At 35.9% G+C, this 25,024-nt stretch overlaps 1 protein-coding gene and 1 long non-coding RNA gene across 4 annotated transcripts in view; one reads left to right on the top strand and one right to left on the bottom strand.

Moving 5' to 3' along the window:
* LOC127863427 (transmembrane protein 272-like) overlaps positions 1–25,024 on the top strand; it is a 96,884-nt gene that overhangs the window by 52,784 nt on the left and 19,076 nt on the right. The window contains exon 1 of one of the 3 annotated variants that reach the window (XM_052402952.1): positions 8,586–8,685. The exons of 1 other annotated variant lie outside the window; for it this stretch is intronic. In XM_052402952.1, coding sequence (XP_052258912.1) covers positions 8,662–8,685 — 24 coding nt within the window. In that variant the 5' untranslated portion in view covers positions 8,586–8,661. Of the gene's footprint in view, positions 1–8,585; positions 8,686–8,792; positions 8,943–25,024 lie in introns of those variants that run through there. One more of the 3 variants, XM_052402954.1, reaches the window with a different exon arrangement.
* Positions 20,057–24,536, bottom strand: LOC127863428 (uncharacterized). The gene is made up of 2 exons (XR_008041050.1): positions 24,308–24,536; positions 20,057–21,322 (listed from the first exon to the last, which is right to left on the bottom strand). It is a non-coding gene; the product is annotated as an uncharacterized LOC127863428 (long non-coding RNA).

Below are 25,024 nucleotides of genomic sequence, written 5' to 3'. Positions count from 1 at the left end.
AAATGAGTTTTTATTCAACTGCCTTATTTGGATAAATTTCCTAAACAAAGTTCTAAAAATAACTAAAACGTAACTACTTTTTAAAAATCCAGGTATGGTGGATAATAAGAGTCACAATTCTATTTCAAAGGCTTATCAATTTTGTTATTTACCTCTCAACCAAATTGCAAATTTTAAACCATCTCAAATTGAAATAGATTGCAGACGACATATAAAATTGTAAAGGAATATAAAGAAATTGGCAAACCGATTGATTTTATATTTCGATTCCTTCTACCCATTTTGAAAGCGTGGCCATCGCTGTGCTCCGTAGAAAAACGTGCAAAACAAATCGGTCGAAACCACGTGCAGTGGTGAGAAAACCGGGTATGTGTATACACATACCTGAGAAAACACATATCGTATGTTGACAGTTGGGTGGCAACTAGTAAAACAACTATTAACATTAATCAGCAAGAGATCGCACTAAATAACAGAAATGACCACGTAGAGATATCATCACTTACCCTATTTCAAATATTTTCCAGCTGAAAATTGTCCCCCACACGTCTTTTTTAGTTTATTTGTATTGTTTTTCTGGAGCCGAAGTGCATCTCACAGAATATCCATCCAATTTCCGTTGTTTTCACTTTCGTTATTAAAAACTCCGTTTAAAAGAATTATTTCTACTTTTAGATTGTTAAAGCGATGTATTATTATATATGATCATTATAATAGTATACCGTGATGAATTGAACGGAGTTACGTATCGATCTTTCTGTCAGTCTGTAAGCGTACTATTTTATGCGCAATAATATAAGTAATGTGATTCGACAACGATTGTAAACATTGGTGAAATGCTTCTTACATAGTTATTCTTTTGAGTGTTTATGAGGTCTGATCGTGCAGTTTGCAAACATCAACGGAAAGATTACAATTCAATGCATTTGTCATCGTCAACCGTTTGGAATGTCAATTAGGCGATGAGTGAGATTTTAGCATGTTTCTTTCTATTTTATTAATTTAAAAATGGCTGCCCCCATGGTGATGAAATGACATGTGTTCGAGTTTTAATATATCTAGATATGTAAACTTATTTTACTATTTAAGCGTAACTTGCCCTCGTCAATATCGATATTAATCACTAGTTATATAATTTTCCGCCGAAATACGTGGAATAAACATGATTCAGATTTTTGAAAATAATGTATATTTTATTGTTAAAATCGCTTTGTATTTTGATTGATTTTGTGGATGTTATGATACGTTGATGTACACAATTGGTAGCAATTTGAAGGAAAAACATCCTTTAAAGCATATATGTATACATTTTCAATGTGGCACTCTTCCTTTAGTCAAATTTGAGTTCAATGCTAGGGGTCCCACATTTTTCAAATTGAAGCCTCTACATGAACCTTAAAACGTTAAAAGACATGCTACGTTTTACTATCGTGTTAAGTTCATTGGGTTTTTTTACACATGGGTATTTTTAATAGTTTATATAAACAATTAATGATAAGTGGCACCAAATCTCAAAATTCAACGGCCGTAAAAAGAATAAGGCACAAGATTGAAAACAAAATGTTCAAAAAATGCCAACGCCATTCCGGTTCAATTCTCATTATTCGAATTAACGTTTTTTTTCCGATAAGAGAATAAACGTTGCTTGATTAATTATGCTTAAATCATATTGCACAAGCATACATACGCGTACGGTCTCTCGCCACACACCCACACATCTATGTATGCACACACCAGAAAGTAAAATATTTCAATAAAAAAATTCGTCAGTGATTATGAAATTAGAGTCACTTTTTAAAAGACGCGCTTAATAATTTCAGTAAAACAATTTGCGCGGGAGCTTAATCATCATTAAAACTAGAAACAATATTTATCCATTTGCTTCGCTTTCTAAGGTTTGCAATAGATATGCACGTCATAACTTCTGTAGAACAAGGCAGACCTTTCAGAAAATATCATGCTAATAATTATGGACATCAATATTTAAATGGTAAAAAAACCTGTTCGCTCGCCTTATCATCCTTCATGAACTTGTGTGTGAGGAAAATTTCTTGACCAAAATGGATAACCAGTTAAATAAATGACTCAGTTATACCTATAGATTAAATAGATAGGTCATTTTAGCCTTTTCCATTTCCTAAGTTAACAATTTTCATAAGATCTGCACGAACCTGGATGAAAATATTTTAAAATTAAAGATTATCTAGGCCAAGTTCGTTTGCCCAACAATAATTGTACATTTATACGCATTTTAGCTGTTTTCCGCTCTCGTTCGCTCGAACCGTTAAACCGTGGTGGTTTGATCTAAAGTGTTGTATGAGATGTGTAAGTTAGTATTTCAGGCCGACCTGTTATACGCACTCTTCGGACTTTCTTAATTTAATTGTTTTATTGTAGCCGGTAATTTCGAATGCGTCAATCGTGAAACATCGACTATCTCCGTTATCCTCCGTTATATTTTAGATTGCACTAATTCAAGGCCACAGAGGTGTAGTTGATCTAATGTCCGCCTATCGACCGGGAGGTCACGAGTTCGATACCCACCGTGGGAGCGTTCTTTAGATTTTCCCCAAAGACACCAAGTACTTGTTCTGGGCCAAGGAAACAGACACGAGAGCGTTTATATAGGCCTTAGGCTTTCGATGCAATCGAGCTAAAATAAATAGGTATATACTATTGCACTTCTGCAGTAAATATGTGTTATATGAAAGCTTCTTAATATTACAATGGTCCTTCCCGAAATGTCGAATGGTACATGATGCGTTTTCCTTCTGTTTATATATTTGCTGCAACGATTCCTAAATTTACTGCGTTTTGTACCAACATAACTCAGCATGCAACTTGCAGACTGTGCTAAACACTGCGTTGTATACCAACCACACACAAAAGGTGAAACAACTTTTGATTTTCATATGTGTCGAGTTCCTTCTTGCTTTGTGCATGACCTACATTTGTATTGCTTAAATCGATTCCGCTTATAATGTCCTTTAAGACAACACGAGGTTATGAGGTGTAAAGATGTACAAAAGGTTGCATTTATTTTCGCTTATTTTCGCTATGTTCTGTTCTGTTAATCTTCACCGCCAGAAATGACGAACCCCAGCAGTTGCTTGGAGTATATATAAAATTTGAATATCACACCTTCATCCAGAGTATTCACTATTAACGCAGCTTATTCACGACATAGTACATCACAATGCACGTATATACACACACCATTTACTACACAACATTTACTATAGCAGTGCAGAAAAGAAAAATAACTAAAATAACTACAATGAAATAAAATAAATTGTCTAGACCACACGTTATTAGCTAAGAAGTCCATGGTTACAATTGTTTCTAGGGTATATATATCTCAGTGTGTAGAAAGAAGAACAATCTTATCACGTGAAATTCCAGTGCACCCTGTTTTTCTCTAAGTCGGGGTTGATTTGCGATAATAGTTGACCAGTCAATAAGAGCCTGGGTCAATAGTGTAGGGGAGTATATGTTTATGGTGACACGAATAGAGTTCAAAATATTCCATATTTCACACATATTAAACTGGGTCTCTCACATGTTTTAACGCAGGACGCTGTAGAAGAAAGTGTTTCACTGTTTCGTCAGCCTCTTGACAGTTCGGGCACACTGTATTAATTGCGTATTGGTTAAAACGGCTCCTGTTCACCTGGAGTATGTATGAGCCAGTAAGTAGCCTAAACCTCACTGGTAGTCTGGTAACTTCAAGTGCAGAAAGACGTCCAACTTGTAGCACACAGGGTGAAGCTTGTCAGTGGTGTATTCAGTGTTCATGAATTTTAGGGAGGTATAGGTGGAGGCTATTTTGTCAATATATTGTTTCCAGTAAATGACTTTAGTTCTATGTATTTTCGATCTCCACTGGGACTTGTTAAGGGGCTTTTCTAGATACTCATCAGCCTCTCCTAGTTCGTACTTCGCAAGAAGAGGTCGCGCACAGTTAATCCAGGATGCTGATTTTCCTGATTTCACAGAGAGCTGTCTCAGAAGAATTTGCCGTTCAGTACTTGTCTCACTTTGACCACATATATTGTTAAAAAGGTTAAGAATGTTCAAGTGGTAGATAGCTTCAATTGGCAAAAGCCCTGTCAAGATAAACCCACAGGGATCAGCAGTTTTGTTGGTAAGAGACAGTAATTGTTTAATTTGTTTTTCGTTGGAAGAGTTCAAGCTGGTTAATTAGAGTTCTTTTTGGGGTAAATATTTCTATGCCATAAGTGAGGACAGGTAACACGAAACACTTGTATATATCCAGCATTGACTTATGGTCCAGTCCATTGTGACCATGCAGACCACTTCCAAAAAGACTGTACAGTGCTCGCCTTGCCTTCGAAATGTTTCCTTCAATATTCACTTCAGCGGTCTCACATACTGATGTTGTCCTTGTTATTCCTAGATGAATAAACGAATCTACTGAATTGAGGTTTGGATCTCCCAGTTTGAAGTTAATGTTTGTACTGCCGCAGCTGTTCGTTTAGAATGTTTTTTTATTTAGGGCTTCAGTTTTAGTGGTTTGGAGAAGGTAACGTTTTACATTCGCAAAAGTGTGGGACATGTCTATTAAGAGCTGCATGTCTCCATGGTCTCTACCAATCAGACATGTGTCGTCTGCGCATGCAGAACTATTGAAATGTACAGTGCCGATGCGTCCACCACGTCCAGTGTCCGCTAACCTGTCTAGCAGCGGATTGACATACAATTTATAGAGGTCCGTTGAGAGGATCCCTCCATGTCGTACGCCTTGGGATATACTGAAGGGATCGCTAATGTGAGACTTGTACTTGATAACACTGGACGAGCTTTCGTGAAGGGATTTCATGAGGAGCCAGTGTCCGTCACTTATATCTGCATGGTAGAGTCTTCGCAAAAGTTGTGAGTGATCTGCCACGTCGAATGCAGACTTAGCGTCAAGAAGCACAACATGGGCTGGTGTTTTCATGTCGGTACACTCGCGGCAATACTCCTCAAGAATAAAGACAGCATTTAGTGGTGAGGACCCTGATGTTAAGCCTCGTTGCGTTGGGTTTCGCACATTCAAAATACAGTCTTGAATTCTGTTCCTTATGACAGTCTCGATTACTTTACACATAGTAGGCAAAACTGTTATTTCTGAATAATTGCCCACCTCCGTAGGGACACCCTTCTTCTTGAACACCGGGGATAGAATACTGTACCTCTTTTTAAACATGTAGGTATATCTTTTTTCTTAAAGATAGTGTTAATGATTGCAAGTATACGAGTTTTTAAAATATCTGGGCCAAATGCAATATGATCAATGTTCACACCAAAGATGTCTGCCGTCTTGCCTTTATGTATAGTTTTCGGGGCTTTTTCAAATTCATCTATTGTCACGTGATTCACTGGGCAGTTGGATACAATGCCGGCTATAACTGATTTTTCATCTTTCACCTGGATATGGTAGATTTCATCAAATTCTGTATTCTTTGAGTTCATTGCTAATTGCTTGAAACGCTCTTTGAAACCCTCTAAAATGCTCTCTGTTCCGGAATATCTTGTCTCACCTACGTATAAGTCTTCGACATCTTGTTTAAGTGTTCCTCTTTGCTTATTTATCAGCTTATAAAAAGTTTTTTATCACTTGATCTAGAGTCTATGATCTCTTGCTTGTCATCAGTTATTTTCTTGGCTGTGCTTATTCTACACAAACGTCTAAATTCCTTTTTAGCATGCTTTCTTTCAGCAAATATTGGGTCATATGGGTCATTTTTACTTACATTTTCTTTCCACTGTTTATTTATTGTTCTCAAATTCTTAAGGGACTGTGAGATTTCTAAATTCCATACAGCTAGTTTACGCTTTGTATTTCTATTTCTTTTCTCCTGGTACTTCTATTGCTGCATCACACATTATGTTACAGATTTCAGTAGATGCCTTCTCTATCGAAATTGTCGTATCAGTGACGTCTTTATCCAGCTTAGAGGCGACTAGTTCAGCGTAAGCTTATTTGTTCAAAATGTACCACTTAACGTTTGCAACAGTAGACGTTTTGGTACTTTTAGTATCATTTGTAAATGTATCAGTCAGCTCAATTTTTATGGTAGCTAAGATTGGCACATGGTCCGACACATTTGCCACTACTGGGAAAATTTCTTTCTTCTTATACAGAAAAGGTAGGAGCGTTTCCTTTCAGAAGTTTGTACACTGAGGTCAATATTTAAATCTCCTCCTATCAAAATGTAATGAGAGTTTCTATACTTGGAGGCAATTTCAAACAGTTCATCGACAATTCCACAGAAATCATCAGTACTAGTACTGTACCCACGGCAGGGCATGTAGACGCACACAATAAGTGTGTTCGTTTTACGAGAGTTCCTGCTGCCTTCAATTTCTTAATAAGGGCAGAATCAACATTGAGGGTGTAGGGCCGGGCTTCCGTATCTATAATTGGACCCGCTTGGGGCACTACTGGAACAAGCGTAGCCATGATTAACGGACACAGGGAAAAGTACGAGTAAATTGTTCGGTTTGTTTTGTGAAAACAGGACTTCTTAGCTGTCTAATTAATTGCGTGCCTAAACTAATTGTACACCGTGAGCAAAGCCAAAATTCTAGAATAGTAAAAAGAATGTAAAATCTAGTAAAACAGTGTCTTATAATTTTAAAAATCATAAGATAGGTATGAGGAAGCGTCTAGAAAAACAAAATCTCTCTGGTTAAACACACTGTATGCGCACAACAAATGTCAGACAGACAATTGACAGACTTAAAAATTTCTAAAACATTTTAATTGAAATTTACGAGAATCAATATACTTTACGAAGTTATAATAAATTGTTCAGTTTGTCTTGTGAAACAAGGACTTCTTGGCTGTCTAATTAACTGCGCGCCGCCTAAACTAATTGTACACTGTGAGCAAAGCCAAAATTCTAAGATAGTAAAAATGTTAAACTAGTAAAACAGTGTCTTAAAATTTTAAAAGTCATAAGATAAGTATGAGTAAGCGTCTAGAAAAAACAAACAAAATCTCTCTGGTTAAACACACTATAGACGCACAACATTTGTCAGACAGACAAACGGACTTTAAATTTCTAAAACATTTTAATTGAAGTTTACGGCAACCAATTTACTTTACGAAGTAAGAACAAATTGTTCAGTTTGCCTTATGAAACAAGGACCTCTTGGCGGTCAAATTAACTGCACGCCGCCTACATTAATTGTACACTGTGAGCAAAGCCAAGATTCTAAGATAGTAAAAATGTAAAACTAGTTAAACAGTGTCCACCCTGAGAAGTGCAGCATCCTGCGAGTTCACAGAAAACGATCTCCAATACTGCACAACTACACCCTCAAAGGCCATATACTTGCCAGTGAAGAGACGTCAAAGTACCTCGGGGTGGAACTGACAAAAGACATGTCCTGGAAGCCTTACATCCAGAACGTAACACGGAAAGGCAACAGCACGCTAGGATTCCTCCGCAGAAATCTAAGGATTGGCAACGAGAATGTAAAAAGTGCTGCCTACTTTTCCCTCATTCGCCCACACCTGGAATATTGCAGCACGGTCTGGAACCCATACCAGAAGGACCAGATTCACGATCTGAAGATGGTCCAGAGAAGGGCAGCCAGGTATGTGACGAACCGCTACCATAACACCAGCAGCGTCACATCCATGCTTGATCACCTGCAGTGGGAAACCCTGGAGTCACGGAGGACAAAGGCCCAGCTGACGATGATCTACAAGATATCAAACAATCTCATAGGCATCCCAGAAGCAAAATACCTCTCCCCAGGCTCAAGCATGACCCGGTCAAGCCATTCCATCAAGTACCTGCCTATCTCCACATCAACATCCTATTACAGGCATAGCTTTTTCCCGTATTTATACCGACCTGGAACAGCCTACCAGCCGCTGTTGCCGAGTCCCCTGACTTGGTATCCTTAAAGCAAGGATTTGCACCCTTAAGTTTCTAATCAAGCCGTCAGCGCCAGCTACAAAGTAACTCCAATGATTCCTCATCGCTGTGCCGGTTGAGGTTCAATCCTCTTCGCGGCCACCGTAGCCGGAGAGGCATGAGGGAGAGGGATGAAACGTAGCTGGGGACGCATCTGTACTGTCCTTCTGACTTTTAACTATCAAACTCTCCTCACTGTACTGTTTTCTCATTCTTTCTTTATCTTCTCACCACCCGTCGCATAATTGTCAAGTTTGGCGGCAGCGACGTACGATGTAGATGTAGATAAAACACAGTTTGCACACATAAAGACGCAAACGAAGACAATAGAGCACAGTAAAATGTCAAAATTTGTTTTCTTCACAGTTTTTCATCACAGCCGACCATGCCGTCGAACAAAGGACAAGAAATAAAATCTCAAAATAGTCTTAATAATACGGAGGAATCACTCAAATTTGAGCTCCGTCGCATTAATTGTTGTCCACGACTATCGTTCACTTGTTATTAAGAGCACTTACACAATGAAAAAACTAAAAAATGCATTTAAAAAAGTCATAAAATCATAAGATCTAAAAACCACGTCCTTTAAACACCGCCACCTTTCTTGGCAAACATGTTTTTGTGTACCAGCACCGTCCTTTTTGTCGCTATTACATTAAATTATAAAAGGAAAATATTTAGTGTATTGTTACCTCTAACTGGTATCCGGATTGCAAAATCCGAAGAAATGGCAACAAACCCAAAAGATGTGGTAAATTGTTTAATTATTAAATTAACCTGCTGGCAATACATGTTATAACTCACAGCTTTTTGGTGCAAACATGCTGAACTTACTGTACCGATTTTTACCTTTATTTTTCACGGTATTGTTACATTCGTCTTCGAAAACGAAAATTAAGTTGTTACTGTTAGTTGGTTACCTGACACTCAGAACCTAAGAGAACGGTTTATAACACTGACAACACCTGTTAACTGAAGCTTACCCCGTATAAAAAGTCTAACTAAATGGTACCATACTTGTGTCATATTAAAAAATAATTATGTTGCACTTCATAAAAGTGCATGAGGGCTCTCAATAGGATTTTAAAACAGGAGTCCATGGACTCCTTCCTTGGAAAAAGTAGGAGTCCAAAAGGAAAAAGTAGGAGTCCAGTTGTATTTTGCACACATCTTCAAATTTTCAGCAAAATATACAGTGAGAACAGGCACCGTGTACTTAAACCGCCTGTCCGCGGTGTTCACTTTTCCCGATGGGTGACATTTCGCGGGGGACGGACATGCTACTGACTGCAGTGTTCAGCGAACATCTGAAATCGTCACGATTGCACGCTATCGTTAACGGGAACACCCATGATCACCACGATGACTTTCTTCCAACGTGTCTAGAACCCCTGTTTCTTATCCATAAATGTTAAATAAGCACGTGCACTATTAATTATTATGTTGGTCAGTACAAAAGCATACATGCCAGAATTTTTTAGGTCCAAAGCGGGACATTCCATCAAAAATTGTCGGGACATTTGATCAAAAAGCAGGACACCTATAATAACGACCTATCATTCCACCTTTACTGTAGTCAGTACTAACAAAAACTATTGATACTTTTATTCAAGACATAAAACATCTGATATGAAGCATGAAATCTAAAACATAACAATAACAGTTTTATGAAATAAGACAATAGCAAACAACGAATATAATATTCATCTTTTTAGAGTACAAAACCTGGAACATTACGACAACAATACTCATTATATTACTTTCAATGGCAAACATTAACGCAGGGGAGGCTATCCAGTTGTGATGTTTTTTTAAGCATGTATTCATGCGCAGTTTGTTACTTGTCAATTGTAGCGGCTTTATTGGAGTAGGGTCAAACTGTCATGCATAGCACCTCGTTGTTTTTAGCTTAATTGGAGTAGGGTCAAACTGTCATGCATAGCACCTCGTTGTTTTTATTACAATTACACCCAATTACACTAGACAGGATGGGTATCATTTATTGGACTGTTTGTTGCGATTTTGGTATATTGCACATTGGGATTATCCCGCTATTTTGGAACTAAAATGTAAAAGACTCATTAATGACGTAGAGTTAATTTTACAAAACAATTGTTTTGTAAACCGTTTCAAACAAAGACAAAAACAAACACATTTTCAACATTTATTTCATTATAATTCAACTATCGATAGCAATAAGCGACCACTATCTTGAAGACCAACATGGTGTGAATGCCTGATAAAATCAACAATTAGCTGATAAATCGCTGATAAGGTGTCATTAACAACACTGGTACACACGAGAAGTAGAATCGGATTGTTAATTGGGGGCAATTAAGGGATTAGCGGTGGTAAGTGTTAGAGAAACAGAGCTTGAATAGCGAATTTTATTGGGAACCTATAGACCTTACATTGTTTTTTACGAATGTCGGGACAAATCGTCTCATATCGGGACGCCGGGACAAAGGGCCCAAAAGCGGGACTGTCCCGCCGAGATCGGGACGTCTGGCATGTATGACAAAAGGCCTTTAGAAAACCGCCAACTGGGTCTTTGTTTTATTTCCCAAACAAACACCGAAAATCCAATATCGTATGTATTACAAAACACAAACTTAAGATCAGCACGTGTTGTCTGTCAAAACAATGATTGTATATGTCAGCAAACATATTGAAGTAATTCTCGTATATGATATCAGAAACGGGACTTGCTTTAAACATTTACAATTGCGATATTTATTTTCATAAGATTTGCTGAAAACAAATTAGGACCAAACAAAGGTACACATACAACACAAAATAAAAATAATAATGACAAATTAAATTAAAAAACAGTTTATTTTCAAAAAATCGCTTTAACTTTCTCCCGATTTCCAGAAAATGACTTATACATGTTGAATGAAATCTAGATATAGATGACGCTGTTCATTGGTCGTTGTAAAAGAATATTCATGAACAGTACACGGCACTTTTTGTGCAATCAGATACAGTAAGTTTGCCCTCGTCAAATTAATGTGCAAACTATAAATATTGCACATGCTTTCTAACACCAGATATATTGCATCTAGCTCGGATTATGAACCGTTAGCTCTGCCCATTCTAACGTTTTATTCAACAAAGTTATCTCAGGTGTAAATGAGCTTGATATTAATTGGTCCAGCTAGCATGTGCGCTCCCATAACAAAGAGGTCTATGGTGCAGACCGGGTTTCGCTTTTTGTTTAATTGGTTACGCTGAAAATGAAACCACATCAAAAACCAGTCCGGATTTGAATGGCGGACAATTTCAGTACATTTCAGCTGCTGGATATGACGCAATTTTCGATATTTTTATACATTTTTATAGCAAAAAAACGTTTGTACCAGGGACTCTCGATTGGTTTGGGACATGCGTCCCTTTTTAAATTTATGCTTACAAATAGGCATAATTAAGCGTTTCCAAGAGCCCTGTACATGTATCACACCTTATGTACCAGTCCGTTTTAGTTGCAATAATATAACTCCCAGCTATTGACCCTCTGGGTGGCTGGGAGTTGCAACTGACAACCCGATTCTCCATAAAAATTGCCACCTAGAATTCGGGCGGCAGTTTAATCCGAAATATAAGCCACATAAACTATTTTCTGGCATAAAAAACACAAATAGATTGTAAATATGTCCGTAATGCGCAAATAAAAACAACTTACATGATATGTTATGCTCGCAACATATTGATATTAATCCAAAGTTTCAAAGACGTCAACTGTTCTTTTAAATGTATTTGTTTTTGCAATGGACAAAGCCGAGTTATTCCGAATTTGAAAATACGCTAAAGATTATCTCCGTAATCCTCGTCGAGATATATCTAGTGTCTAATATACCAATCGTAATATACCGACTATATCCCGAACATCCGAAGATTGATCGAATCGGCAATTCAAAACTTCGGCTTTCGGTTTGATAGCGGTTTTTAGCTCTACTGGCCAAAGGCCTAAAGAGCTTATGTCATGATGTGGTTTCCGTCCTCCCCCCGTGCATGCGTACATTAGACTTTTTCTTGTTTACGCGATAGATTAAGTCCACAGTTTTCATGCGATACTTTTCAAACTTGTTCAGTGTCTTTATATTAATAAGGATTCGAACCCTATTGAAAATAGGTTACATCAGAGTAAAAAGTTCAGAATTATCTCCCCTTGAATTTGAGAAAATTGTGAAATAAGGCTTGTTTAAGCATTTAAGTCCACAGTTTTCATCCAATTATTTCCCAACTTGCACAGTGTCTTTATCTGAATGATGGGTCAAACCCTAATGAAAATGAGCAATATCGGAGTTATAAGTCCAGATTTACATGTATCTCCCCATGAATTTGAGAACAAAATGAAAATTCAGTTTTTTTATGTGATAAAGTCCATAATTTTCATCCAATTCTTGGCAAACTTGTCTTTGTATCAATGAGGACTCAAACCCTTCTGTAAAAAAAGAGCAATATTGAAGCAATAAGTCCAGAATGACTTCCCCTTGAATATGAGAAAATTTTGAAATCCCGCTTGTTTACGCAATTTATTCCACAGTTTTCATCCAATTATTTCCTAATTCGCACAGTATCTTTATAACAATGAGGACTTGAACCCTGTTGAATATGAGCAGTTTCGGAGAAATAAGTACACAAAACTCTCCCCTTGAATTTGAGAAAATACCATGTTTGCATTATTAAGTACACAGTTTCCATCTTATTCTTTCCAAACTTGCACAGTGTTTATAGCAGTAGAGCGATTCAGGCCCTCATGGGCCTCTTGTTGTTTAAAGTTTTTTTTTTTTGTATTTCTCCACAATTCACTTGAAAATTGATAGCAGTAATAACAGGTATTGCGTTTGTAACGATGTATTAGGTTGATTGAACTCGATTTTATAGACATACGTGAGACATAATTTTTTGTCATGAAAAAATGGGTTAACAAGAAGAACTCTGAGCTGTACGTATGTACTTATTAAAGCTCAGAGCATTCAAGAAGAACTACAGTCCATTAAAATTTTAAGTACCGGCACATTTAGTCTTATTTATAAGACGCGCAAAGAATTTAGAGATACTTTTTATATGGGCTAAATTCGTTGGAACGTCTTATCGGAGAAAAGTCCATTATGTGTTGGACACCAGAAAGTTCAAATTTTCATCAATTTGCGTAAAATTGCAAAATAACATTACCAACTCATCATGTTTTAGTTCAGAAGTCCATTTTTATCTCAAGTATCTTCGCATTGAAGTTAGAAAGGCATAAATTCTTCAGTTAAACTTCTGCTTAAATTGCAAAACAATCACTGACCTGTTGCCATGTCATGAAACTGATTTAAATATGAACCAATCAGAAGAAGGCGTTACGGTGTTACGTGTGCGCGTAATTTTATTTAACATGAGCTTTTAACACCAACTTTCACCTAAGTAGATCTATTATGCTCATTTTTGTCAATTTAATAAGCATATGTTCAAAACAGATAAGGTGCAGTTTCTATTCACTCTTCTAAGTTTCAGCAACTTTTTATGCATGTCTTTTTCGCACCTCTGTCTGTGTTGTTTTATCTACTTACATTTTACGTTAGATAGGACGGTATACTGTACGATCTGTATTACTATTATTTATGAACCGTATAAAAATAAAAGATGTTATTTATTTCAGAACTTTTTAATTGTCACTTTAGAAAAAAACAAAGCTTAATTAATCCAGAAAAGTATAATAACATCGGTTTTCTATATACCGCTCTGCACCACAACAGACGGACGCAAACTGTATTTTACGCCGTTCATTCTTCCACATGCTTTACATCGAGATGTGTTATCGATTTATATCAACACAGCGAGCGAATCGAAAGATATTGCAAGTTTGAACAGTGGTTGGATTTAAATTGCTCAGGCGTGCAAACTTTAAAGTGTCATTACATAATTTTTATGGAACATTATCGAGAAATGAATTATCTACATAGGTATGTAAATATTATTGCAATCTGTTGATATTTAGTGTCTAATATCGGAGCTTTCCAACATTGTTTGAATGCTTCCCCGGTTGTACGCTCCAAATATTACCCATATAAAAAGTAGCTTAATATTTGAGAGTGTCAACAAGTTGGACTACCGGCACATTATGTACCTCTATCGGACACTTTATGTACCATATATATAATAAATACTGATAAATCATATATAGTTTAATATGAATGTGTGTTATTAATGAAATGTATGGTAGTTTCTTGTTGAGTCTGGGGTTCTTGTTGAGTCGTGGTCTGTGGTTTTAGAGATCACTTGAAATGACACACGCTGCAGTTCAAACATTTTCTTTCTTTAATCATGTTCACAAAAAATTAACTGGTGGTGTCATCAAAGGACGTTTATTTGTGGCATAAATAAAGAAAATAGGTATGTAATTATAAAATTATCACGGTCATTTTCAAATTAAAAATCAAAGGGAGGATAAAGAGAAGGTTTTCATGGGTTATCGAGTATTTAAGGTAAGTGTTGTTGCTCAATTGTTAAAGTGTGTATATGTGCTCAGTGCCCTCGTTTGGCACTTTTTACTGCCGAATATCGGCGGCTTCCCCCATGAAAAAAGTATATTTTTCCCCTTTTTTAGCTAAAAATTCCCCCTCCAAAATTTTTTTTTTTTTTTTTAATTTTATACCTATGTTGCCAGCTTGTATCATGCTACTAACCTTTGATTAAATGTATATTTATGTAAATCACATTAAAATATAGCAATTTTAGGTGTTGAATGGTTGGTGAAAAGATCTTCTAAAATTCCCCTTTTCGCCAAAAATGACGCGAAATTCCCCCTCATGAGGGATGTGGGTGGCTTCACCTGGCGGCAAGAGAGGGCCCTGGTGCTTTTGATATTTAATATGTAAAACCATACCAACATCATGGCAGACACTATGTTTTCTTGTATTTATTGTGTTACCAATGTCACTGACGATGAAGCTATTTCGTGTGATAATTGTGAGAGATGGCAGCACAGGAGATGCAAAACTGGTAAGCTAACTTAAATTATTATATAATCCTGTATGAAATAAAATAATTTTGTTGCCAAAAAAAGAGAAAAAAAATTATACATTTTATTAGCTCACCTGATTGCTGATTTTATGAGTGGTCTTTGTCCGTTGTACGTCCGTCCGCCCGTCGTCCGTCCGTCCACATTTGTTCGTAAACACTCTAGAGGCCACATTTATTGTTCGATCGTCATGAAACTTGGTCAGAAGATTTGTCCCAATGATATCTCGATCGAGTTCGAAACTGGGTCATGCTGGGTCAAAAACTAAGGTCACTAGGTCAAAAAAAAGAAAAACCTTGTAAACACTGTAGAAGTCACATTTCTTGCCTAATCTTCATGTCACTTTGTCAAAATGTTTGCCTGAATGATATGTTGGTTGAGTTCAAAAGTGGTTCCGGTCCAATGAAAAACATGGCCGCCAGTGGGCGGGGCAGTTTTCCTTATTTGGCTATAGAGAAACCTCTAGAAGTCACAATTTTTGCCCAATCATCATGAAAGTTGGTCAAAACATTCATTTCATTGATATCTCGGACGAGTTCCAAAATGGTCCAGATCGGTGAAAAAACATGGCCGCCAGTGGGCGGGGCATTTTTCTCTACATGTATAGAGTGAAAACATGTACACACTCTTGAAGTCACATTTTTTGCCCAATTTTCATGAAATTTAGTCAAAATGTTTGCCTTAATGATATGTTGGTCGAGTTCAAAAATGGTTTCGGTCCATGCAAAAAACATGGCCACCAGTGGGCGGGGAATTTTTCTCTCTATGTATATAGTGAAAACATGTAAACACTCTAGAAGTCACATTTTCGGCCCAATTTAAATGAAATTTGGTCAGAACATTTATTTCCTTGATAAGAGAGTTGAGTTCGAAAATGGTTCCAGTCAGTTGAATAACATGGCTGCTGGGGGGGGGGGCAGTTATTGAACAGCTATTGAACATTTTAGAAGTCACATTATTTGCCAAATCTTCCTGAAACTTGGTGAAAAGAATGGTTTTATATATATCTCAGATGAGTTCGCAAATGATCCCAATCGGTAAAAAAACATGGCTGCCAGTGGGTGGGGCAGTTTTCCTTTTGTGACTTGAGAGAAACCTTGTGATGGAACACTATAGAAGTCACATTTTATGCCTAATCAATCGTAAAACCTAGTCAATACCTTGGTTTTATTGATTTCTTGGACAAGTTGGAAAATGGCTCAGATTGGTGAAACACACTTTTTAGCTCACCTGATTGCTCATGTAAGCGAGGTTTTAGGATTGGTCTTTGTCCGCTGTCTGTCCGTCCATATTTGGTTTGTAAACACTCTAGCATTCACATTTCTCAAGTGTTCTTTATCAAAGTTGCTGAAAGATCTCCGTCAAGTTTGATAATGAGCAAAATCACATAATTAATGCCATAATTATTGCCCTTAGATTATCCAAATTTGCATTATATTATACAAAATCCTTGTAAACACTAGAGGTCACAATTTTGTTTCAGATTTTATGAATCTTGGTCATAATATTTATTTTTGTAAGCAAAGTTTGATGTTTGGTAACGGGAGTCAACTCAAAATATAGGTAACCAGGTCAAACCGTACAAAAACAAAGACACTCCATATGCCAGAGTTTTGGTTCAATAATGATGAAACTTGACCAGGATGTTTGTCTGGACAATATCTAGGTAAAGTTTGACATTTGGTAAAGATTGAATTATCCGACTCCTCTCAGGTGAGCGCACTAGGGCCATCTTGGCCCTCTTGTATTAATTATTACAATGTCATTATAACAATTTTTATCTCGGCTGTTTTTGGAGAAAACCCAAGGTATTGTCATAGCAAGCTCATTGTTTCGTTTCGTCAACGTCGTGCTAAAACCTTTACATTTTGTCAAGGTTTTTAACATTAGCTCTAAAATCAAAGTGCTTCAACCTACAACTTTGAAACTTGGTATGTAGCTGCACCCACAGGTGGTTAGCGTGTGGCTATGATATTAATTAGTGAAATTATCATTTTGAATGATAAATAATAATAATCATATTATAACGAAAAATCAACTTTTCTGAAAAAAAAAATTCACTATCAAATATATATATAACGAGGTATCCAACTCAAAATCACCCGAAAACGGGGTGCATCGCTTTGAACAGCCATAGCTTCATCAATTGTGCAGGGATTTTCACGATCTTGGTCTTATTCAACACAGAAATGAATTTCCTTTCTGGAAATGTACATGTTTTGCAATATTGTTACAAATGCTTAGTCAACTTTTAAGAAATAACACGATACACAACTTGCGTGACCTAATCAGACAGCCGACCATGCAGCCGACGAACCAGCCGACCATGCAGCCGACAAAGATCATGCAGCCAACGTAATTCACAATAAAAATCGAGGAAGAGACACATGGATTCACCCGAAGGAACTTGCACAGCCGTTCCTACCATCAGAGCTCATACTAGGAGCCTACAAAGAACTACAGATGCACGCGGCGTGACTCACAGTTCAGTTGGTGTCAAAGCAGATGGTGATGAGGAATCACAGACAGAAGTACAAGAAGCTAAATGACAAACTCTTTGACATGTGGGACCGATACGAGAACGAGGATAACTACACCACATCGAAGCTGCTCCGGGAGTCAAGCCATCTGGTTGAACAGGACCTATTCCGGCCAACATTGAGGACTATGGCGAGGATTAAGAGTGAAGAACTTATTTAAGTGTGACATGACGTAAAAACTGTAAAATATGATGTGATAAATGTACTGTGTTAAATTTGTACTATGTATATTGAAGTATTTGTACTGTTTGTGAATGAATAAATAAAATGTTCTTTGCTTCTCATGTGTTATTTCTATGTACTATGATGTATGTTTGTAATTGTACTGTTTGTTAAAAAATAAATAAAATAATTTCCCTTATTTTATGAACTTTTCATGGGTTATTTTTTATGCCCCTGGATCGATAGATCGGGGGTATATTGTTTTTGTCCTGTCTGTCTGTCTGTCTGTCTGTGTCTGTCTGTCTGTCTGTCTGTCTGTCTGTCTGTCTGTCTGTCTGTCTGTCTGTCTGTCTGTCTGCCTGCCTGCCTGCCTGCCTGCCTGCCTGCCTGCCTGCCTGCCTGCCTGCCTGCCTGCCTGCCTGCCTGCCTGCCTGCCTGCCTGCCTGCCTGCCTGCCTGCCTGCCTGCCTGCCTGCCTGCCTGCCTGCCTGCCTGCCTGCCTGTCCAAGACTTTTACCTTGGTTAAAGTTTTATAACTTTTGCAATATTGAACATACCATGGAGCTGCTCATTTTGTGTGGTGAAAAGTCAAGGTCAAGGTCATCCTTCAAGGTCAAAGGTCAAATATCATTGTATTTTTCTTTCCTATAACTTTAACCTTCGTTAGTGTTTTATCATAACTTTTTTAATATTGAACACAAAAACTTCATATTTTGCATGCATGTGTATCTAGTGGAGCTGCACATTTTGAGTGGTGAAAGGTCAAGGTCATCCTTCAAGGTCAAAGGTAAAAAAAAATCATTTCTCCATTCAATCTCTTACTTACTTCTCATGGAGCTGCACATTTTGAGTGGTGAAAAATCAAGGTCAAGGTAAACCTTCAAGTTCAAAGGTAAAAAAATTAAAAAAACATAAATTCTCATAACTTTTAATGCCCCTGGATCGAATGATCGGGGGCATATTGTTTTTGGCCTGTCTGTCTGTCATTCTGTCCCAAAACTTGAACCTTACAGTAAAGTTTTGCAATAACTTTTGAGATATTAAACATAGCAACTTGATATTTGGCATGCATGTGTATCTAATGGAGCTGCACATTTTGAGTGGTGAAAGGTCAAGGTCATCCTTCAAGGCAGGGACCTATACAAACAAAGGGATTAGCAACCTCGCGATATCCCGTTACAGCACGCAAAATAAACCGGTGCGCGAGATCAGGGACCTATACTTTAATCTCGATCGATTGGTCCCGGTGTAGCGATAATAAACCGGTGCGCGAGATTTGATAATCTCGATCGATTGGTCCCTGTGTAGCGATAATGCGGCTACACGATATCGATTGCGAGGGATTTCGCTTATTTAACGCGTTACGTTTTTTCGGATTCAAATTATATTATGTTAAATAAACAAGTACCTATTCGTTTAATTGTTGCGTTGTTGATCTCAAAATCAATCATTAATTAGTCTTATTATTACGCAGTATGTCAAATGGGCACCCAATTATCGGACTCTTTGATGAATATTAATTGCCGGTTGTTTCGCCAGGGTTAAATTGCCGTTGTTTATCGCACGTATGTGCATGTAAAAAAGACCGGTCTTTTAATAGAATTAAAATGTTACCATGTTTTGTTTAAAATAGCAACATTATCAAGACATGTTAAGTGCAAACAACTCAAAATGTATAATTGTTCTTTTAACCTCCGACGCAGCAAATTTTCGAATGTCATTTTAATATTTATTTGGACTCCCTTAAGTCATAGTGAACGTTGGAATTCATGGAATTTACTGAAAATGTCTTCTAAACATAAAAATTTCCTTTCATGGGATGACGACATAGATTTAGATTTGGTATAAGGTTATTATACTGATGATGAGGCAAACAATAAATCGCAAGCAAGCACGAAAGAGCTGTGCTATATTTGTCCTGTTTGTGGTGCGGAGTATAAAAGTGTATCAGGATTTCGAGGTCATGTCATAAAAAAACATTAACAGAATTTACGAGGTAATAAATATTGGATGCATTTTTTTAGTTCTGCATTTTGCGTACAAACCAAACAAAAAACAAGAAAGGTTTTCGTGTTTTAGTAGTTCTATATATATATATATATATATATATATATATATATATATATACTCATGTTTTATTCGTTTTATTATCATATATATCTCGAACAATCAATATATAAAACAACATTAATAAATCAAATCCTCGCACATGCAAGTAAGATATCCAAAACAGTGGACACATGATACGGTGTAATAATGATGAGACAATTGAATCAGGCATTTACAGTTACTAGTAAATAGTGTGTACAAAGGAGTTTAGTGTTTTATTCCTTTAATTATTTTCAAAGAAATGAATATAGAACGTGTTGTAGAATGGTTTTAACAAAATTATGGACAAAGATTTAAATGCAGTTAATAGAACATAAAAGTTTATTCTGACTTAAGCATGTTAAGCTAATCGTCATTTACATTACATTTACAATAACAGCATGCTTTTGAAGTAAATACAAATCATGCATCACTTCGAAAAAGTTCCTTTTACAATATAAGGAATAAACATGTTTTCGTGAGAATGTTAATATTGTTAATACATAGTGACCTGTCTGTACCAAAGTTCATAAGTGAAAAATATAATTATTAAATGACTTTTTTTAAACAAGAATTACATACATTAATATAAAATTAGGACACATATAAGAAAAAAATATGATCCCTGCATATAACTGCATAAAGTATATACTTGCATTGTTTTTTCATTCGTAATTTTTTTTTTTAGAAATGTAGAATTGAGTAATACTGACAATGTAAAAGCTGTATGATATACCTCTACCTATGCTACACTTAATTGTAGTTAAGTATAAGTAAAATCCCTGTGTTGACAACCTATACTAAAGCAAAACTATAGTTTATGTATAGCGATATGGTTCCTTAGAGTATATAAAGTACAATCATTTTATTTAGAGAGAAATCTATAAGTAAAATTAATAACTCCATCTATATAAACTAGTTAATTTCATTTATCTATATCCCTACATCGACTATCTATGCGAAAAAAAAATAATTGAAAATTCCACCTCAGGATTTCCTATGCAGACATCAAATTTTAACAGTCTTTCCTATAACACCAGAACATAAGCAACGCGATTGATATGTTGTGGCAGTCCAGTCCATATTTGGTGAGATCTCGGAATGCATTTCCGATGCACATAGACAGAGCACGTAAAATCACTCTTAATTTCAACCGATAACTTGATTGCTGTCAGACTGTCATTTGCGTACAACTGTAACATTTGAATTGATTGCTCTAATTCCTTTACAACAAACTGAGATGAAAAATTTTGCAGTTTAAGTTCCACAGCAAAGTCTGAGAAGGTTGTCGTCTCCACCTCCATTTCTAGAAGCCCTGAACTACATTCCATCACATCAGCTTCAGGCTTATCATTGTTTGTCTCCTGGAAGGAGTCAAGCTCATATGTGGAGTCTTCATCAATAGCATAACTATGATCACTTGTGAACTGCACATTTTCACTTTCTGACTGGGTAGAAGAATCTGTTGTAGCTTTAATGTTCACCAGGGGTTCACTGGCAACATGGTTTTCTTCCTTTGGCTGTTCAGATGTTATGTAGTGGTACTTGCGTTTCACCGTAAGGGATCCTCTTTTGCGTTTTCTAGGCATTCTAAAAGCATAAAACAAAACATATTCTAAAAATCAGTTAATAAAATGTTTACACAGTCACCATCATTTATTGAAAACATGGCTTGCCACCATAGGAAGACTAATAGACTATGCCACCTTTTTCCACATTTTTCGAAACGTTAACGCAAAACCTAAACGCAAAGTGTGACGGAATTTCAGACGACCAGACAGATGGACATAAAAATGTACTTAGTTGTATCAACATATTAATAAAATTAATTGAAATATTTATGTAAGAATTCCGATTTTTTGCATTAATTGAATAACAATTATCTACACATTTCAGAAATTCTTAATAGAAGCATTAACAATGTGGAAACAAACTCTTGAAAATATCTCAGAATAAATGTTTTCTCCAATGATAAAGAAATATGACCTTTGCAATTTTTCTATTTTTTTTCTAGAATAATAGTTATTAAATTTATATTTAAAAAAAAATGGCCAAACATTCTGTGAATGAGAACGATTATATGTCTCGTGTTTTGAGAAAACTTGGCATAATGCATGTGCGTAAAGTGTCGTCCCAGATTAGCCTGTGCAGTCCGCACAGGCTAATAAGGACAACACTTTCCACTTTTATGACATTTTTTGTTGAAATGAAATCTCTTCTTAGCAAACATCCTTGAAAATTCCACCTCAGGATTTCCTATGCAGACATCAATTTTTTTTTTTCAAAAAATGCATTTAAAATATGCACCATACATTTCATTGAAATGTAACATTGGTACAAACACAAACAATAATAGAGCTTGTATTGATCAATCCCTAAGAAAAAGCGGAGACAAATGTTAATCTCAATTGTTTTTTTTAAATAATTGATTAAGGACTAATATTGTATCATCATTGAACTTATACATATCAAGAACTTTGCAAATAATGCAAATTAAATGTACACCACACAATGCACTGAAGTGTACAATTTGCTAATCCTTAGCATGCTGGGAAATTTGTCGTCTGCTAAAGTGTTGTCTGCTGAATTTCTAAAATTAGCATTTTCTTAGATTTTTTTCACAGAATACTTTCAGAATAGCAAACAGTTTGAATCCTGATGAGACGCCACGTTCTGTGGCGTCTCATCTGGGTCCAAACAGTTTGCAAAGGCCTTTAAAGTTTGATTCCAGCGCTGAAAGGGTTACGATACCAACATGAATAATATAGGGCTAGTATTTACAGAGCCTTGGCCCTTACGCAAAAAGCAATGACATATGTATACAAAACTGAAAGCGGTCTAACAATTAAAAAATGACTAAAGTTATACATGTGTATTGTCCTTTAGCTTATACAAAGTTATGAGTTAGTAAATAATGCAAATTAAATGTGAAACACACAATGCATTGAAGTGTCACATATCTAAAGATACCAACATGATTATCATAGGTCAATTATTGACCGAGCCTTTTGAAAAGAGCATTGACATACACATTCAAAACCGAGACTGGTTAAAAAAAAAAAATGACTAAAATTGTATAATCTCTGAGCTAATACAAAATTATGCCTTTGCAATTCATGTAAATTAAATGTGCACCACACAGTTTATTGAAGTGTAAAATTTGCAAAAATACCAACATGATCAAAATAGTGCTACTATTGATGGAGTCTATTGAAAAAAGCCTCAACATATGTTGATAACACGTTTAACTAAAAAAATTGAAAAATAACTGAAATTATATCATCTTGGAGCTAATACAAAATTATGCCTTTGCAAATAATACAAATAAAATTAGCATCACACAATGCGTTGAAATGTAATGTTTGTAAAGATACCCATAAGATTAATATAGGGCTAGTATTGACTGAGCCTTTCGAAAAGAGCCACGACATATGTTGATCAAACTGATAGTGATTACAAAATAAAAAAAATGACTAAAATGGTATTATCTTTGAGCTAACACAAAATTATGCCTTTGCAAATAATGCAAATTAAATTTGCACCACACAATGCATTGAAATGCAACATTTGTAAAGACACCAACATGATATATATAGGGCTAGTATTGACTGAGCCTTTCAAAAAAGAGCCACGACATATGTTGATGAAACTGATAGTGGTAAAAAAATGACTAAAATTGTATTGCTTTTGTGCTAATTCAAAATCATGAATTTGCAAATAATACAAATAAAATTAGCATCACTCAATACGTTGAAATGTAATGTTTGTAAAGATACCAATAAGATTTATATAGGGCTAGTATTGACTGAGCCTTTCGAAAAGAGCCACGACATATGTTGATCAAACTGATAGTGATTACAAAATAAAAAATGACTAAAGTTGTATAATCTTTGAGCTAATACAAAATTATGCCTCTGCAAATAATACAAATAAAATTAGCATCACTCAATGCGTTGAAATGTAATGTTTGTAAAGATACCCATAAGATTAATATAGGGCTAGTATTGACTGAGCCTTTCAAAAATAGCCACGGCATATGTTGATGAAACTGAAAGTGGTAACCTATAAAAAAATGACTAAAATTGTATTGCCTTTGTGCTCATTCAAAATCATGAATTTGTAAATAATACAAATAAAATTAGCATCACTCAATGCGTTAAAATGTAATGTTTGTAAAGATACCCATAAGATTAATATAGGGCTAGTATTGACTGAGCCTTTCAAAAAGAGCCACGACATATGTTGATGAAACTGATAGTGGTAAAAATTAAAAAATGACTTAAATTGTATTGCCTTTGTGCTCATTTAAAATCATGAATTTGCTAACAATACAAATAAAATTAGCATCACACAATGCGTTGAAATGTAACGTTTGTAAGAATACAAAAAAACAATAGTATAGAGCTTTATTTGACCAAGCCTTTTGAAAAAAGCCACGACACACGTTTCTCGGATTATGGAAATGTAAACAATGATACGCATGATTTGGTGAAAATACCCACCGTTGTTTTATAAGTAAATACAAAGCATAGTCGAAAACAAATGAAACAATAAGATGTATCAAACTCAACAAACCTTTGCAATGAATACTTCTGTGTTGGCAACACTTGGTTAATTTGTACTCTTATTATTTCTCGATTGCTTTGTCACGGTCTCGCTTTGTCAAAATGGCGGCTGTTAAAATTTGCCTCGAAGCGCGAAGTCTCGTTGGGTCGCAAGTCTCGTTCCCTTTTGCGTAACAACGCGATAGCTTGTTCTTCGGTTCAGTGAGTGTCTCATCCCTTTGTTTGTATAGGTCCCTGTTCAAGGTCAAAGGTAAAAAAACCGGAGCATTAGGGGGCATTGACAAACACATCTCTTGTTGTACTATGATGTATGCTTGTATTTGTACTGTTTGCCAATTTATGAATAAAACTCTAATGATTTGAATGATAAATGTGCTTTGCTTTTCATGTGCTACTTTTATGTTTTATGTATATTTGTACTGTTTGCCAATAATTAAATAAAAGTGTTTCATTAACAATGTTGTGAATGATAAATGTGTTTTGCTTTTCATGTGCTACTTTTATGTAGTATGTATTTATTTATGTATTAAAATTAATATTTAATAACAATTAAACTTGATGATTTTATGTAGAAATTGTATTATATGAGAATATGTGCTGGACTATGTTATTGTTATGTAAAATTAAGTAAAAGTATAAAAGTATAAATGCTGTTGTCAATTGGTGTAATTATTTGAGGAATGTGTCACTAATGTGTTTACTAAAAACATGACATTTCACACCATGC

The sequence above is a fragment of the Dreissena polymorpha genome, unplaced genomic scaffold (genome assembly GCF_020536995.1).
Source record: "Dreissena polymorpha isolate Duluth1 unplaced genomic scaffold, UMN_Dpol_1.0 chrUn008, whole genome shotgun sequence".
Taxonomy (NCBI): Eukaryota; Metazoa; Mollusca; class Bivalvia; order Myida; family Dreissenidae; genus Dreissena; species Dreissena polymorpha.
Note: the sequence above shows the minus strand (reverse complement) of the source record. Positions and strands in the feature narration are given on the sequence as shown.